Source organism: Alosa pseudoharengus, unplaced genomic scaffold (genome assembly GCF_046254945.1).
Source record: "Alosa pseudoharengus isolate Yale_2024_CS ecotype anadromous, Long Island Sound unplaced genomic scaffold, YU_APseudo_1.1 YU_APseudo_1.1_scf_12, whole genome shotgun sequence".
NCBI classification, from domain to species: Eukaryota; Metazoa; Chordata; class Actinopteri; order Clupeiformes; family Clupeidae; genus Alosa; species Alosa pseudoharengus.
In genome coordinates, this window is record NW_027468587.1 from 27,577,123 (window position 1) to 27,596,808 (window position 19,686).

The 19,686-nt window shown below is 40.7% G+C and overlaps 1 protein-coding gene across 1 annotated transcript in view; it reads left to right on the top strand.

The window, feature by feature from the left end:
- Positions 1 to 12,462, top strand: part of ptdss1a (phosphatidylserine synthase 1a) — a 27,507-nt gene extending 15,045 nt beyond the window's left edge. The window contains exons 10-13 of the mRNA XM_076280633.1: positions 5,325 to 5,424; positions 6,873 to 6,941; positions 7,188 to 7,254; positions 10,845 to 12,462. Of these exons, the coding sequence (XP_076136748.1) occupies positions 5,325 to 5,424; positions 6,873 to 6,941; positions 7,188 to 7,254; positions 10,845 to 10,936 (328 nt within the window). The 3' untranslated portion in view covers positions 10,937 to 12,462. The remainder of the gene's footprint in view (positions 1 to 5,324; positions 5,425 to 6,872; positions 6,942 to 7,187; positions 7,255 to 10,844) is intronic.
- The last annotated feature ends 7,224 nt before the right edge of the window (positions 12,463 to 19,686 follow it).

The following is a 19,686-nucleotide window of genomic DNA, read 5'->3' on the forward strand; positions in this document are numbered from 1 at the left end:
TGTGTGTGTGTGTGTGTGTGTGTGTGTGTGTGTGTGTGTGTGTGTGTGTGTGTGTGTGTGTGTGTCGTGTCTAGCTGCCCCTGTGTATCATACGAGGTTGAAACTAACAGGTTATTAAGGTTGCGTGTGTGTTTGCCTATGTGTGTGTGTGCGTTTGCGTAGGTGTGTGTTTGTGTTTATGTTTCCACAGTGAGTGTGAGGCTTCAGGATGCTTGCCCCTCTCTCAGCTTTCTGTGTGTGTGTGTGTGTGTGTGTGTGTGTGTGTGTGTGTACACAGCATTTGCACTACAGCACCACGTCCTGCTATTATTAGACCAACCCCCACACCCTACACAACACACACACACATACACACATACACACACACATACACACACATACGCACATGCAACAATAGGCAAAAGGTTTGACAAGCTACACATACAAGATCATTATATAAAAATGTGTGTGTGTGTGAGAGAGAGATGTTTATTACATAATTATTTACATCATTTCTAGTGGATTGATGAAGTGTAACAATGTTTGTATATTGTTTTTATTTGTTTGTTGTATACATATTACTTTCTATTGTTCCTGTGAATGCTTTGGCAATGGAACTTAGGATATGTTGTGCCAATAAAGAATATTTTAATTTAATTTAATTTAATTTAATTGAGAGAGGTTGGGTATAAGAGATTATGAATGTTAACAAAATACTTTTTATTACAAGGTCTTTGGCTGTTTGTGTTTGTATGTGTGTGTGTGTGTGTGTGATTGTGTGTGTCTAAAGGTTGTGTTTCCCACACCCCATGTCAGTTTGTGTTTCTCAGAAAACACATACACACTTTTTTTCTCTCCCGCTTTTTTTTCTGTTACCCCCCTCTCTCTCTCACTCTCTCTCTCTGTTTTTCTCACCTGCACCCCCCCCACACACTCCACTTCTATCTCTCTCTCTCTCCCCCTCGCTCTTTCTGTTTCTTTATGTTCATGTGTCTCACTCTTCCTCCTCTCTCTGTTTATCTCTTAATAATAATAATATATTTATTTTTATAGCGCTTTTCTAGACACTCAAAGAGGCTTTAGAGTTTTATACAAACTTATTTTCCTTCTCTCCCTCTCTATACTAGTATTGTTCAGTGTTTAGGCCTTTTTCCTGCCTCGACATTTCCCCAGTGATTATTGTGATCTGCATTTGTCACACAGAATAGGCGTTAAAAAAACGAGCCCTTAAAGAATGACGTATGTGCTATTGCGGCTGTGATGACATGAGCTGTGACATCCGGCTAGAGACAGAACACTCGACTTCCAAACAAAACATTGAGAATGTCCTGTAGTCTTGTTACAACCTTGACGCATTAAGAGAGTGCTGGCCAGTGAGTGTGTATTTGACGGCACGTGTGTGTGTATGTGTGTGTGTATGTAGCCTAATATAGGTCTACCCATAATATTGTTTTTAGGTTACATTGTCTGTATGGTGAAGTTATAACCAGACTTCTAGCAATGCAAAGCAGAAGAATCAGCTGGCAATGGATTGGAAATGACTGATTTTCAATCCATAGCCACTTAATGCTTATTCTGGCTAAAGATAGCCTACAAAAGTGTGTCAAATAATATTAAAATATATTAAATAAAATATATCTAAATTGGGCTGTTAAAATATGTTTGCCTATATGATTAGCCTACAGAGGAGAAAAGCAAACAGGCGTAAAGAATTCTTTTGTATCCCTTTAAAGGGCCATCAAACATAAAAATGTAAAAAAAAGTAACTTGTTACTTAGATAGATAGATAGATAGATAGATAGATAGATAGATACTTTATTGATCCCCAAGGGGAAATTTAAGATGTTGAGTACTTGAGTAATTTATTAACAAAGAACATGAGAACTTGAGTAATTTATTAACAAAGTACTTTTTTACTTTTACTTGAGTAGATTTCTCAGTTAGGAATATTTACTTTTAAATTTTTGTACTTTACTTGAGTATCTGTTCAGTACTCTGCCCACACCTGGTCTGTAGTGCGATGAAGCCCATTCATTGATCTGTAGTAAGATTAAGCCCATTGGTCTGTAGTACGATGAAGCCCATTGGTCTGTAGTAGGATGAAGCCCATTGGTCTGAAGTAGGATGAAGGTAGACAAAATGAATGAGCTTTTAAAACAATAATATTTGGCGACTGATGTAAATGTTGGGTAATTTTAATATATGGATGCATCAAAAACATGATAAAAACATGCATCATGCATCAAAAAACATGCATTAAAACCAGTGGTGGAATGTAACGAAGTACAAATACTTCGTTACTGTACTTTTTTTTTGTAAATTTTCCACGTATTTGTACTTTACTTAAGTAGAATCTATAGTGCATACTTTTGACTTTTACTTCGTTACATTTTGCAGCATTTATCTGTACTTTTACTCCGCCACCATCATTCCTTTTTACATTACATTTTATGATCAGTTTTTTTTTTCTCTTTGACAAATACGTTTGTTTCACCAGGGGGCTGGGTTGCTACCAAAGATTGTGCTACGTGCCCCGCTTCTAAATCTTTGAAACTAGTCTAGACCATGCAAAGTGTGAGCTTGTAGCCATCTGCATTTGGTAGGCTATATTCACCAGACCCATGGCTATACTGGACATGCAACTGTTCTGTGCCCTGAGCATATGCTTGCCATTCTCTGTCTATTATCTGCAGCAGGGCCTTCTCCAGGCGCGCGGGAACCTATTTTTGACCAGGGGTGCTGAATAACAAAAATAATGGATGTCCGACGATTTCTCCCCTCCTGGACATGTTTCGGATTTTGACTGCTAAATACGTCATTTTAGTGCGGTGTGCGGGTGATAGAGAGAAGTTTTAGAAAAGTCCTGGGCAGCCACAAATTCCAATGTTCCGCGACAGCAATCCGAAGCCACCTCACCCACCCTAACCCCACAGAAGCGCACTTCACATCATTAGCCTATTTCAGTATAGCTAAGGAAATTCAATTACTTTTCTGATCGTCAAAACCACACCAGAGATGTTTGGCTTTAAATATAGGCTAATAATCAGGCTGCAATGATCTCGCAAATAATTTCTGAATAGCCTAAAGTGTGTCGTCTCCACAGCAAGTGTCCTAATAATTTCTATCAGCGACTAGGATAGTGAAATGATTTTACTAGCTATACATTTATTAATTTTGCAAAACTGTAAAACACAATTAAAGTTTCTTTCAGCTTATCCATGCTTTTTTGAACGTGTAAATCGCATAGAATATGTAGACCTATATCAACCGTAGATCGCTATCACTTAGGCCTAGGCCTGAAACCACGCTACGGTTCTTACAGTAACTGACTCACGTTCACGTTGATCTCTATAACTGTTCATTTTAGTTCATTTAGTAGCCTATATTCGAACCTATCCATAACCCTTTTTGTTATTTGACTCATCATTTCACATACAAAAATATAAATAATGTCAGACTGTGAATTAGTAATTATTTAAACATGTAGATAATATTCTTTAAAAATCTATCTCCTGCCAGCAGGGGGTGCTGCAGCACCCTCAGCACCCCCCTTCCCGCGCCCTTGGCCTTCTCTCCGATGAGATTGCGAGTCCGCGGAGCAGCGAAGTTACAGGCTATGCCCATGCGTCTGTCACACGTCTGATCATTTGCGGCACAAATGAATGATAGACTATAGAACCGCTGTCCGAAAAAAACTAAACATGTTCCAGATTAAAATATTTCTTAATTGTGTGACCAAATAAAGAGGCATAGCCTACATTTGGGGGTAGTAAAGTGAGCGCTCATTCAATGTTTATGCGTGTCAGCGCCAGTGAAACTGAACCTTATCGTAAAGACACCTTTCTCAACAACTTTTCTGTTCAATCTGGACCAGCAGAATTGGCATTATGATCCACCGGACGTTTCCCTTGTCTACCCCGATAAACTTCAGGCTCTCGTGTTTTGCTGAATGATACTTAACTCAGCAGATCACACTAGATAACCAGAATTAGTCTCCTGAATTGTAAGTCAGAATGTAAACTTGGCCACGGATGGTAAGCACAATTACATCAGCTTAAAAATATCTAGCTTGGTATAACCTAAAACAGCTTTATTAAAATGCCACACCTCATAGGCTATACTGATTTTTTTTATAGGCCTATAGATATTAAGATAATAAATCATTATGCAAGTACTTTTACTTTTAATACTTAAAGTACATTTAAAATCAGGTACTTTCGTCCATAGATCTTGAATGATTGAGTGATTTTGCGTGCTCCTGTCCTGTTGTACAAGAAGAGCATCTGTGCATGTATGCTATGGACTTATAAACAGAGGATCTGTGTTCAACAGAGTTCAAAGAATCCGTATAGCCTACATATTTAGGCTACTGTGGTAAACGTCAATCGAGGGTGCAAAGTGATGACGGATCAACATCAGAGTTTGGCATTGACTCAATAAAGTTATGGTAGACTAACGCAGTTCTGAACTCCCGGTCGGCTGAATGGGCGTATTACTTAAAAAAAAACTCCCTGTCGGCTCAGTCGACATGGAATTAAAATATCACTGAAACACCTCAAATTTAGGCTACGACATGGGTCGGCAACAGGCGGCCAAAGCTGGAATTATTTGGCCCAGCCATATTATTCTGGCAGTCCAGTTTATTAAATCTTTTATTTTACAATATCGATTTACATATAGCCTAGGCTATTCACCAGTTAGACTGCGAGTGGGTGCTTAAACAATATGAGAGAGAACACCAGAACGCACTGGATCCTGCTAGCTGTGCATAGCCCTCGTCCAGCGCTTCAATATTGTGCTTTTGTGCTTCTGTTTGGAGCAGTTAGGCCACCTTGAAGGTGCCGCTGCGTTTTGTAGTGCGTTATGATATTCTTTTCAAACAGCGACAGCGTTGTTGCATATCAGACACACAGGCTTTGCATTTGTGAAACCGGCTAAGATGAATGCAACATTTTCTTTCCATTTCTCTTTATAGGCCTAGCTATTTTTCTCCCAGCTTCAACTCCTGTAGTTTGCTTCTCGCTTCTACTGTCATTGTAACATTGTCAGGAGATGGGCCAACCAAGTAGCCTAATTAAGAATAAAAGTAAGATAGACTTTATCCAAAGAAGTAATTAGAGGGCCCCCACAGACTCTAGAATCGTGTGTGTGTGTGTGTGTGTGTGTGTGTGTGTGTGTGTGTGTGTGTGTGTGTGTGTGTGTGTGTGTGTGTGTGTGTGTGTGTGTGTGTGTGTGTGTGTGTGTGTGTGTGTGTGTGTGTGTGTGTGTGTGTGTGTGTGTGTGTGTGTGTGTGTGTGTGTGTGTGTGTGTGTGTGTGAGATATAACACATCTGTCTCCTCCACAGGGCTATAGCGTTTATGGAGGCGCTGGCGTGTGTGAAGTTTGGTCAGGATCTCTTCTCCAAGACTCAGATCCTCTATGTCTTCCTCTGGCTTCTCTGTGTGGTAAGAGTGTGTGCTTGCGTGTGTATGTTGTGTTTGTGGTAAGTGTGTGTGTGTTTCAGGGATGGAAATTAAATACTTTTTCCACCTGCCACTGTGGCTGGTGGATTCCAAAATCTACCAGCCACTCAACTTTTTCACCAGCCACTAGAGAAACAGCATGAAAATGTGTGATCATGATTATAGTAGCCCAAAATGATCACGGTTATCAGCATTATTGCGATACGACTAAAATGTGCTGAGTTTTGCGCTAAACCTACCAGCTGTCCTCCAAGCACAGTGGCAACAAAACTAAAGGTCAACAGAACCACATTCATATGCCATAGTGTCTTGTCATAAAAGTGGTGTGGCTCCTTTAAGACTTCTGGAGCATCCTATAATCCAACTTTCCAACTTGATCTAACTCTACTGTACATCATCTGATTTAAATATTTACAGGTATCAGGGCTATATTTAACATTTAACATTTATTTTCTATTTGGCCTGTTATGAAATCATGCACTGAACAATTTAAGCACAGCTCAGCTTTAAGAAACGTATGCATGCTTAGCATTTTGTGAAACAACATTGAAAAACTCTAGTTTTAATATTTACAGTTATCTAGGTGATATTGTTAACATTTATTTTGTATTTGGCCTTATCATGTTTTACAAAAGCCCAAAGTTGGAGACCTTGTAGACATTTGCTTCAATTTCAAAAGCGGATTACTCTGGAACGGCTAATTGTTAAGGGAATGATTTACACCTTTGTGTTCGGTAAATTCTGCTGTTTATTCTGATATCCGGTTTGTAATTTCTTGAATGTAAAGTTTGTGAGATATTCCATTACGTCGAATGGGTGTGGAGATGTCCGTCTGTCTGCCTCATAGGTCTAAAAAGCAGCGTATCATATAGTTTTCCGTGAAGGTGTCGCGGGCCGGATTAAAATAGCTATAACGTTACGGGCCACTTCAAAAGAGAACTATTCGCGTGAAAATATTAGTCTGTGAAGATACAATGCAGATCCACAGATCTCACTAGATTTATGTTTATGCAGTCATCCTGAAATAAGTTAGCAGTGCCACATGAAAGCTTAGCGACAGTTTCTTAATGGTAATGGCAAAAAGTGAAGCACTGCACCAGTGGCTATAGGCTATGCTGCGGGCGGCGGCAGTTGACCAAATACACCCGCCAGCGCACAAAACTCCCCGCATTTGGTGTGGGCGGGTGGCTAATTTCCATCCCTGTGTTTGTGTGGTGTGCATATTTGAGTTTGTGTGTGTGTGTGTGTGTGTGTGTGTGTGTGTGTGTGTGTGTGTGTGTGTGTGTGTGTGTGTGTGTGTGTGTGTGTGTGTGTGTGTGTGTGTGTGTGTGTGTGTGTGTGTGTGTGTGTGTGTGTGTGTGTGTGGTAAGTGTGCGTGCATGTGCGTGTGTGTGTTGTGTGTTTAACCTCTCTGTTTCTTTCTCTGGCAGGCGTTCATCACCTTTGTGTGTTTGTACGCGATGGTGTGGTATGCAGAGAACTACGGTCCCCGCCAGAAGGTGTGTGTGTGTGTGTGTCTAGGCTGATGATCATGATATTCGACTAAAGATGAAAGTCAAATGTTTCCATAGCAGAACCTCACTGATGAATGTTTATAACCCCTCTTTCTTCCCCCTCTCTCTCTCCCTCTCTTTCCCTCTCTCTCTCCCTCTTTCCCTCTTTCCCTCTCTCTCTTTCTCTCTTTCCCTCTCTCTCTCTCCCTCTCTTTCCCTCTCTCTCTCGCTTTCTCTCTCTCCCTCCCTCAGAGTTTTTCGGAGTGCGAGGATAGCGGTTACACAGAATCTGATGACTGGCCATCAGAGAGTTTGAAAGGTAAGAGGCTTCGTGTGTGTGTGTGCGCGTGCGTGTGTGCCCGTGTGAGTGTGTGTGTGTATGCCAGTGTGTGTGTATGCGTGTGTGTGTGTTATAAGCTAGTGGGTGTCCTGTATGGCTTTATACTGCCCCCTGGTGTATATATGGAGATATATGAAGGTGCTATGCCATTCAGAGCTTTGTAAGTAATAACAGAGGAAACAGGCAGCCAGTGCAGGTCAGTAGCTAACACAGGCCTGATGTGCTCCCTATTACTGGTCAGCATCTAACACAGGCCTGATGTGCTCCCTATTACTGGTCAGCATCTAACACAGGCCTGATGTCTCCCTCTTATTGGTCAGCATCTAACACAGGCCTGATGCGCTCCCTATTACTGGTCAGAGCTAGTGAGCGGAGCTGAGCACTGCGAATATCCCGCTCCTCGCTCAGGTGGCTGTTCACTCGGCCGCTCCTCCGCTCAAATTCACGTCAGGCCACTCCGCATAATTTCAAAATTTCCCGCTCCACTTCAAAATCCTCCCACTCCAGTGAAATCGCTCTACGCTCACTCCAATTTAAAGGAGGAAGAAATAATCTACAAGCTGAATTGTCACCTTAGAAAACTTAAATCCCAAAGAACTAAGAGCAACGGCAATGTCACTCATAAAACATGTATTGTAAAAGATAGCCTAATGCAACACTGACAGTGCAACAACGAACAACTTGCCAACGTCAATACACATAAGCCTAAAGCTAAAGGGATACGTGGGATTAATTGCCTAAATAATACAGGTTTAGCATCCGAGTTTTACTTCAGCCGTACTTAAAGCACAGGCTATTCAAATTGCTCACGTTTTTCTTTGCTCTCCGTAGCACACTCATGTTTCCACGAAATGTGTCTTCTTAAATTCCAAAATAAATCTCACTGGAACAGTGTCACCACATAGTTGTGCTTGCTCTACATTGTTAGTATCTAGTTGTTTTGTAGGAATAGTACGCTTGTAAGCCCCATGACTTTCAGTTTCCTTTCTAAAATATTTAGCAACTTCATCCCCAACGAATTTACTGTAACGTCGGCATGCTGGACTAGTCCTATGTGCTACGGACTTTGGGACAATGCATTCTGGGATACGGGGGAGAACTCTGGGGGTTGTTTGTGTGTGTTAATGCCTTTATTTACTGTTTTAATGTCCGTGTTTTAGTGTAGCGTGTTACCCTTTTAGGTCTTTCTCGTGTCTGATCCTTTTTGTGTGGGGGTCTGCGTCCACCCCTGTATGTGTAGTGTGTGCGTGTGTTTGACATGCCTAGTGTGCGCTGTTTTCGTGATCAGTGTTCTCTCCCCTGATTCTAGATGCTAGCTTATATAAACGTCTCTTGAACAAAGCTCTGGCTGTGCCTAAGCCGTTACAATTATGGTCAATATGTTTGTTTTAATTTGTAGTGATCTTGGTTAAACTAAGAAGACGTGAGTTCAGGGTGGATTTGGGCATGCCTCACACTCGTGGCGTGAGCGATACCGGAGCGAAAATGGAGCGGGACTAAGTGGCCGCTCCGCCCTCTGAATAAAAAAGGGCTCCGCGCTCTAATAAAATTCCATCCGCTCCACTCCTCGTTCGCTCGCGCTCCACTCCGCTCACTAGCTGTGTTACTGGTCAGCATCTAACACAGGCCTGATGTCTCCCTCTTATTGGTCAGCAGCTAACACAGGCCTGATAGATAGATAGATAGATAGATAGATAGATAGATAGATAGATACTTTATTGATCCCCAGGGGAAATTCAAGGTCTCAGTAAGCATACAGACAACACACACACATTCACTAACAGCAGAAAAAGTAATTAAAAGTATATAATATAAAAACACAACTAAGCAATAAGGACAGTAGAAGATAAAGAAAATACTAAATATACTAAAATACAAATTATACTAACTTACTTACACTTATACTAATTATTAGGGGTGTAAAGATTAACCGATACGTATCGGTATCCGTTTTTAACGTGTAAGATACGGCTACATCGATACGTGAAGCCCCGTATCGGAAAAAAACTGAAATGAACCGGTCGTTATATCGATTTACTTGTTATGAATCGGTTCACAACCTTTTCTGCTCGCTCAGACTCTCATTTACGTTCCAAGCAGCGTGTTGATCCCACTTCCGGTTTTGAAACTATACGTGGCACGGAATTGTGGGTAATGCAGTTCGTTTTTTTGGTTACATTCATTGCCCAAAGTTGTCAAATGACCCCATTACCCATACATCTACTGCAACTTAAGCATGTGACAACTTGCACTCGGTCGGCTTTTGTTTTTCGAAATCCAGCGCGAAATTAAACACTCTTAGCATTCTTAAACAGCAACGATAGAGTAGCCTTACCTTTGATGAAGGGATTTCCTTAATGTTAAATAATAATTTGGCCCTTGCTGCTAAAACGATGCACAAATTATTAGCCAATGATTTTGTTCATATTTACTCAGACTTGTGGCATTATAGGTCTTCAGACTTCTGCATTAGGTCTACTGTTGGAACAAAATAAGCCCAGAGAGTTCATTGATTTGTAGGCCTATTTTATTCTTGTAGGGTAGGCTATATGAGAAAAGGCCAAGAGTGTCTTAAGCACTGTTTTATTTTATTTCGGTATTGTCTTACCTCAACAAGGCTACAGCTCCATGAAAACAATCAGATATAACTCTATAAAATCTGTAAAGTTTATAAAAATGTATTTTTATGTTGTATTTGGCTGCTGTGTTTGACTGAAATGTAGACTATTCTTTTTTCATTTCAATACAGTATATGAAACAAACCTCAGTTTAGATAATCATATTCACACATTTTTTTGCCTAATTGACAACCATGACCATGATAATTGATAATATAAAATTAATGTGCACCTTGAGCAAATAAAAAATATTTCAGAATGCTTTCCATTCTTGAACTGCATCGAATTGCATCGAATCGCATCGAATCGTACTGAATCGTTTTTTATAAACATGTATCTTTTCTTGTATCGAGTCGTGCCCATGTATCTAGATGCGAATCGTATCGTCTTTTACATGAGAGATTCACACCCCTACTATTTATACACTTAATCTAAATCAATTCTAAAAACAGTATCCACATAGTGTTGATTAATCAATCAAGAGGCGCTTGCAATGACTGAGGCAGGGACTAAGCCTGTGATTCTCTGTGCATAGTAAGGTAAGGTGCTCTGTGTGAGTGAGTGTCATGGTGATAGTGCAATGGTGATAGTGGTCATGGTGATAGTGCAAATGAGTAAGTCCAACAGTGCAAGAATAAAGTCTATATATCTATATATATATAACTATTTTAAGAAAAGGTGTAAGTTTGGCCACAGTTCGGCTGTGGCATGGAGGGAGGGGTTATGCATATGTGCTAATATAGCACGCAAACAGTGATGTTCCCTCTTATTGGTCTAGCAGCCGAGTTGTGCACGACTTCTAATGTCTTTATACACTTTTTTGAGAGCATATAACTCTATGTACTGACAAACATGTGCGTGTGCGTGTGCGTGTGTGTGTGCGCGTGCATGCGTGTGTGTGTGTGTGTGCGTGCATGTGCGTGTGTGTGTGTGTGTGTGTGTGTGTTTCAGGAGAATTTGAGGCTGATGCGTGCTCAGCTTCTGTACGGCAGCGTTCCACCGGTTCTGAGCGGAATAAGAGTGTTAACGGGGTGGACAAGTAGCGCTCTGGAGAGGGACCGGCGTCGCTAGCGGAGACGGAGATGGAGAGAACTAGAGGAGAGAAAAAATGAATGAAGGAGAGAAGAGAAGGAGAGATGAAGAGACTCTTTGCACATTTAACCCTTTCCTGACCACACACACTCTCCTGACCACATACACTCTCCTGACCACACACACTCTCATGACCACGAACTGAGTGGACAAACCTGAGTGGACAAACCCACCGTGGAGAAACGGTGTCACCAAACACACACACACACACACACACACACTATACATATATATATATGTATATTTGGACATTGTACAGCTGTAGTAACAGTTAAATGCCAACATGAACTGTAGAGCACAGTCTGTGAGTGTCTCTCACTCTCACTCACACACACACACACACACACACATACACATGCATTCACAGTATATCAGTTCTAATCTGAATATCAAACAAGACAAGCAAACATATATGGAGAATGTAGCAGTGTTAACCCTCACACACACACACACACAGACACCAGCAAGCACATACGGTGGGGATATAGCAGTGTTTCAGTACTTCACAATCACTCTCGTTTGCACATGCACACACACACACACACACTGCCGAGGGGATAGTGTGTATTGAGACATGTTCGCAGGGAAGCCTGTAGTTCATGCGTCACACCACCCTGCAGTGCTGTCTGTCTGTCTGTCTGTCTTTATTGAGGGAGGATGCATGATCACACAACCCTGGCTGGGTCATTGTGTGTGTGTGTGTGTGTGTAACCATGGTGACCACCCGGAGGGAGCAACATAGAGCTGCTATTGTTTTCTTGTGTTTTCTTTTCTTTTCTTTTGTTTTGTTTACTGTAAATATCACCCTCTGTGTGTTACAGACTACTACTGTGTGTTCGGGCATCACACCAAGAGGTGTGTGTGTGTGTGTGTGTGTTGAAGTCGATCCTCTTGCCTTGTCTTGCCCAGCTGGTGCCCCCTGGTGGCCAGTATTGAAGTGTCCTGCGTTGCGTTGTGTTCCGTTGCGTTCTCTCCTTCTGTCATGTGTTATTTGAAGTTGATGCCTGCATGCCTTTTACCTGGGTCAGCTGTAGGACTCAACCTGCGTTACCTGTAGGAGTCTCTACCTGTTGGACTGACAGTGTAGGAGCCTCACCTGTTGGACTGACAGTGTAGGAGCCTCACCTGTAGGAGTCTCTACCTGGATCACCTGTAGGAGTCCTTCTGCCTGTTGTTCTTACTAACTGTGGATTGTATCATTTCAGTCTCTTATCCACAACAGAGTCAGTGTTCATATCCCAAACACACACACACACACACACATCATATACACATTACACACAGACCACACACACACAGCACATAGAGCATACATACACACACACTCCAGGCACACACACACACACACACACACACACACACACACACTCCAGGCCTGTCTGCCAAACTGTTACTGAAATATTTGTGTGTGTGTGTCTGTTTTATTTTCTCTTTGTGAAGGAGGATGTAATAAAGCACTGTACTTGTCTTCCTGTAACCTGTGCTTGTGTGTCTGCTGCCACACACACATACACACACACACACACACACACACACTTTTGCTCCAGCTATTTACTTGTGTTAAGTGTAGTGTAAACATATCTGTCTGGACATCTGAGATGCTCATTTGTCATTCCTTTACATGCACACACACACACACACTATGGTCATCTCTGCACACACACACTCACTTTAGTCATCCAGAGTCATTCCGTATCAAATCAGATAAGGTTGTTTTATCTGGGAAGCCATTATGGACATTGATGTCTAAACCAGTGCAAATACAATCTTTATTTGAATATTTCAAGTCTCCTCCACCAAGGGACATAATGGCATTAGTGGTAAAGCCACTCACACACACACCAGGCTCAATAGCATATATTATATGGATCTGTACAAACATAAACGTGTACATATATAATTTATGGCTATCAAGGGCTATTAGGGGAAGATAGTGCCAATAGCCTTTAATATTATTAGGATATTATTTCCTTCACAATGAAATATATATAGGAACACAATTATTCATACCCCTGGCAAAATTATTGATTTAATGTTGATTTTCTCTTCACCAATATGTTTGTTCTGACTGAAAATGACACTGTCACATGGCTAAAGGTTGTAAGACAATGTGGTAGAAACATGGAATCAAAACAAGCGTTTTCATCCTTTTTTAAACATTTTTATGAAAAATGGCATGTCCAAAATTATTCATACCCTTTTTAAATAATCAATGGAACTCTTTATTTGCATTCACAGCTCTCAAAATAGTTCTTATAATACTTACCAAGCCTCTCCATGTCTCCACAATGATTCTAGGTATTGTTCTCTCAAGAACCATTTCTTGCCATGTTTGGCTGTATGTTTTGGATCATTGTGTGGATTAATGGTCCAATGCCGCCTATTGGGGCAGGTCTCTTGGCAGACTGCCTGATATTTTTCCTCCAGAGTCTTAATGTAGTCCCTTGTTTTAGTGTTACCATTTACTTTAAGAAGGTCACCAGGTCCAACCATCACCAAGGTCACCAGATTACCCATCATGAGATTTTAATGGCAAAAGGAGTGTTTTTAGTGTTTGTCTACTCCGAACTATACAGCTTTACAGAGTAATGCCAAAGTCCTTTTAGGCAAGTCCCTCCACTCGGCGGCCATATTGCAGTGCATTTTAGGTACTTATCGGGCATATATTTTGGGCAGAACTGCGCGTGCGCAAGGCTTCACGACACCAACCTCGCTCCAGCGACGAGATCACAACACATGATTGGTACAATGTATTCACAACCAGTGTTGCCACAGTTACCTTGAAAAAGTAATCTGATTACTGATAACTCCTTTAAAAAGTAACTTAGTTACTTTACTGATTACTTTTTTTTTAAGTAACTAAGTTAGATTACAAGTTACTTTATTAGTTACTTTCAGCAGCTGCCGACAACACCCCCACCGCCTCAACATAAAAATGATAACCGGTTTTGCCAATACTCACTATACTGAAAGTGCATTTTAACAGTAATGCCAACAATGTGTAGCAGACATCCCAACCTAACCTACTTAGATACTGAAATTCAGATGTTTGTTCAATAATGTCTAGTCAGTACACAAAATAAGGAAAGCCTATTGATAGAAATTGTGATAGTAAAATATGTAGATTTTGGTAGTTTGGCCTTTTCATGTAGCCTTGGCAACTAGCCATCTAGTATAGGCCTAAGTAATATGCAAATTAAATTATACTTGTTAAACTCACCTCACCAAGTCTTTTGTAATCATTTAACCCGCCGTGAGCAATGCTAGTCACTGTTACAAACAGTGCAGTGTGCAAGACTATCATTATGTTTTACTCTTATGAGACAATTGGGTACACTTTGGTGTAGTCTGATGTGAAATGGGTCTTAAATGTTCCTTTTTGAGGGGCACTGACTCCCCACTGACGCTCCTGTTCCCAGAGTGCAAATTACCCCACCATAATTGGGGGGTACTGCTCCTTCACTTCTTCTGACCATCATGGTCCATTACCATATCAATCCCCACCGTGATCGCCAAGTGCAACATGTGTTGTGCAACACACAAACTGATAATCAGTAGGCTACAGCATATCTCATCGTTCTTATACAGTATATCCAAAAAATAACTGTTTTGATCAACTCTGCCCACCGTGTCGTCTCCCTGCGGCCTGCTCACGGCTTTTATCCTGTGCCTCTACTGTCGCTGGGTACCCCTTTCCTTAACACATATGAACAGTGTATAAAACCTAACTGCACCTACACTTTTAATGTAATTGTTTGTAGATCTTAGTGTTAATATTTCCTGCTTACTCTTTTAGCACCAAAAAAGTCCCTGATGTCTGTGTGCCCTTTCCTTTTCCTCATAGTGTCTCTTTGAATAAAATAAAATAGTTTCATTAAGACAGTATCAGGGTTCTCAAATGAAACTACATTTATCAAACTAAAAACATGAAATAATAGAATGTAAAAACAATACCAACCAATTAAAAACAAATTCAAATACTAGCACATATTTAGCCTAGGCTACTTGGGGTACATGTTTCCACAGGTTTCACTGATATTATGTAGGCTTAGATACATCAGACCCTCTTGAGCATACCTGTAATATAAAAACACAGGATCTGTGCCAAACTAATTTCAAAAGGGCACAATAATTTATTCAAGAGAATGGAAACCTAGGCTATGGAGTTCATCTCCTTGGAAATGACAATTGATTTTACCTCACCACAATGTAAAGGTTTATTTAAATAGAGAATTACCTTGCCAAGGTCCTAACCAAGGTAACTAACCAAGGTCCACTTTACTAGCCTCAGTGGGTAAGTAGCAGGTAAGTAGCCAGTAATTCATTGTATGAAGAGGTGACATGAGCTATGAAAGAACAAACACGTTTATAAATGAAGGTTGTATAATAACACATTTTCCACAAGCTAGACGTCAGCAACTTACATTTACCCATGCACGTCAGCAGCAAACCGAATTTAGCCTACTGGAGGAATTTACCTAGCGTTTTGTCATTCAATGTTTACACTTGCTCAGTTGCTTATAGCGCCACGGTGGTTAAAAATGGTACGGTCCACAATAGGGGTTTCTGAAATCGCTTTACATTAAAATGTACCTACAGTGAAAATAGTAGCTGACTTGTATGTAACTGTAATGATATTTTTTCACAATATCAGAAAAATGATGTGACCCCCCAAAACTGATATTTCTGTCTCTTTGGGGGGTACTGGGCCTTCATTGGGGGGTATAGTACCCCCCAGTACCCCCTGTAATTCGAACTATGCCTGTTCCTAGATATTCGTGAGAAAAGAGATATAAGCCCACCTACACTGAAAACTTATTGGTTGATTTAGAAAAACAGAACGCTCTCCTCTCTCTCTCCCTCTCCGTTGTGTGTGCGTTAAACTCAGATGCACACGCGATTAGCATTAGCAAATGGTTGACAAGCTAAGCTGTTATGGAAAGCAAAAGAAAAGGAAGCAAACATGATGGATCAAAAACATCCATGCAATCATGGCTCCAAACGGGAAGTATTAGAAAGAGAAGTGTGGTGAATATGTTCGAGCAGAAACGGAAGCTGGTGACAATGAGCCTAGCATATGTGACTAGAAGCTTCCATTGCACCTGCCAAATGACGCAAAACAGTATGTACAACATACAGTACAATAAATTGGCTTACGCTATTGTATTTTAATGCCAGTAATAATTGTGGTACTTGGAGAGCCAACTGTTTTCTGAGGTGGTACTCATTGTGAAAAGTTTGAGAGCCACTGAAATAGACTATGGCAAGCCGTTCAAGACAAAACGTCTGTCAAAATAACGCCTCCACGTGTAGATTTTTTATGGCAAGCCGTTTAAGACATAACGCCTGTCAAAAGGACGCCTCCATGTGTAGATTTTTTACTTCTTCAGGAGTAAAAAATAGACGTCTGAGCGTCAGACGTCACATTTTTACGTGTGCCACGCGCAAAAACTTTGCGTCTGACGTCAGAAGTAAAAAAATGACGTCTGGGTGATTTGCTGCAATGTCAGAGCCTATGTGCCAGAGTAGACACAGCATTGGCTGCTGGAAACAGGAAATGCAGCCGCTATAGTTGCAGCAGAAGAAACAAGATGCCAGAGCAATGTGCAGCATATTCCTGCTCAAATCGGCGGACCATTGCAAACAGGGCTCGGGGGATTACTTTTCACAAGTAAGATTTAACATTATCGTAGTATTGGTTGTATTGGTTGTATTTTGTGAATGCAATATTACCAGAGAGTTGAAAAGGAGCAAGGATCTTTGTTATTACTGTATGTAAATCGTAGCCAGCTAGGTGTTCACCCGGCTATGAACTGAGACTTGATAAGTCATATTCCATAACACTGACTTACATTACAACTGACACTAGAATGCTATTGTAGAAATGAATCAAATATTACTAGTATAACATTGGCCGGCGAATTTTACACAAGTGGCACAGACTGTAGCCTATACTGTATTATCGGGCAGTTGCTACTTGTAGCTTAGCTAGTAATAAGTGTGTTGGTGGTAGCTTCACTATTTCCTGAATAAAGTAACTTTTTAATAGCTTAACTTCTTTATATGAAGTAGCTTGGCCAAACAAGCTACACTTTTGTCATGTGAAATTAGCACAATTTAAAGTAGCTTCCTATGTAGTGAACTAGCCTACTGCTGTGTTTGTGTTACTAAGCTTGCTACATTTGACTGGGGAGGTAGCCTAGTTTTGTGTAGTGTTTTTCATGGCAGAGTAACTGATAGTTTCGCTCACTACAATTCAAAAGTAGCTTGCCCAACACTGTATTATTCACATGTAATTCACCCTAACAAAAATAAGATGCATCTCAAATCCCTTTTTATTCATTTATTATGACCGCCGCTAGCAAAGCTAGAACCGCAAAAAAAGCAGTTTTTCCTAAATAACTACCTGAACCGTGGCACTGAGGATGAAGAATCTTTTATGGTATGGTATGTTGGTCTCAAGGGCCCACATCAACCTGGCCCATAATCACTCATTTGTGATTTGCACCCCCCCGGTAAAAAATGAAAATGCAATATTATTCTGCTTTAATCGCCCTATCTTCAGTTAAGATGTTCAGAACTGCACCAAATTTTATGTGTATGATTGACCTGGCATTCTCTGGGGGTATGCCAAGTTTCGTAGAATTTCATCCATGGGGGGGGGTCTAAAAAAAATTAGGTTATGTGTACATTTAGTGACTGTACACTCATTGGCCTGTAGATGGCGGTAGACACATATACACATGCACACACACACAGGCACCCACATACTATCGGTATTAGAACGGTCGATACATAATTACAAATTCAGTAGGATTAAAAGAAAGCCACAATAAATATTCATCACCATCATCATGGCTGCATTTCCAGTATTGGCGATAAGTAGTAGTTTGTCCACTAGATGGCGCATCGTTGCAGTGAGACGTAATTTTGTTGGAAGTTAAAAGTGGGTTGAAAAAAACAATGGAAGCTTCCTACAAGGACTGTAATTTACCGCAGAGAACGTCTAATAAGGATAGGACGATGTTCACATGAAATGTAATTCCCATTTCTTCTTGAAGCCGACATAAATCTGAGGATGTTTATCGGACATGCTTGGTTTTTACTGCAGGTACGTTAATCTTATAATATCAATAAGGACCTAGGTAATGTTACCGTTAGCGTTGGTTGAGTGATGGAGGCCAATTTGATTGATTGCATTTGTAGAAAACTAGAAATGCGGATATACCAAGCAAATTGATAGCAGCACTATAATTGTATCTTTCGACTGTCATTTGTTGCACGTGCTACAAAAATCATTCTGTGCAATGGAAGACAGTTATTCCCACAGAATTGGATTCAATTTGTGGCGGTAGCTGACTTGGACAGGGGGGGTGGGGGTGTATTAAGATCGTCTTGGTAGTGTATAGGTCTAATTGAGTGTCTGTCATTTTAAGACGTTCGTAACACAGTTAAAATGCTGCTGATGTGTGGATGCAATTCATTCATAAAGTTTTCTACATAGTTAAAATAAAGGTTCGTACTTCTCCTTGGGACAAGCACTTTTGCATTTTGGAAAACACTTTTCCATTTACATCGGGATTTTACATTCAGTGTCAGAGTCAATAAAATGAGCCCTTCAACGAAATTGACAAGCAGCTGTAAGTAGGCTAAGCATGCTAAATTCGACATCCAAACAGTATTCTAACGTTAGCTTTGAGATACTGCTTGATTGCATAACTTAACTTAGTTTAGTCTCTTCAATGTAGCCTACTATGTTGTGATAAGACCTTAGCAGAGTTAACTTCATTGCAGCAGTTTTGAACAAATTTGCGCAGCATGGTCAGGATGCTAAGGGGATTTAATAGCAATTTAGCCAGACGTCTTGTATGCAATGCTTCTATGTGGCAACAACAATCCTTCAACAATCGTGAATATTTTGTTAAATTCACATGCAGAGGAGGGGCAGCGGGCTACGAGAGAGAGCCGGGCGGGGTAAGGAAAGGCTGCGTGCGTAAAAAGCGCAGCTCAATGGCAATGCAAGGATTTGATCTTATATTTAATTTAAATTAAATTAAATTAAATTAAATATAGAATATGAATCTGTGGCGGCCGAATTTTATTTTGTGGCGCCCCGCTACAGATTAGTCAATGTATGGGAAACACTGGAAGATTTACCAACGTTACTGATACAGTTTTGCCTATACATGCGTGAGACTAAGACGCCTGTTTATTTCGTTTTAAGTGCGTGCAGGGTGTGTGAGAGGGGAATCGATGTGCTTTGATTCCAGCTTGGTAGTTGTAGTCTGTTCAATTAAAAAGCACGTGTGTGTGAAGTATCCAAACAATGACACCATCATTTCATTATGGTTGCTTTAGCAACACACTTTAAGCTACTGTGTAGTGGGTCCCATTTAGAAGTGGCTACTTCATTCGCGCTTTCCTTAACTCATGGAGCTGCATGAATTTTATTACAACTTTTCGCCACAATATGGCAGTTTAAGTCCGCTTGATACTGTAAGGCGTAAGCCATTGGTTTCCAATGGAGATTTTATTTGTGTCGCCAGCATAGCCTATTGACAATTTATGTTGTAAATAGGCCTACCTTATAAGCCTACCTGTAGCTTAGGGAAGCTAACAGCTTTCTATTAGGATCTAGTTTGTTAGTTACAGTTTTGTCATAACTCCCTGATGCATTTTTGCATTTAGAATAGCCAGAGCG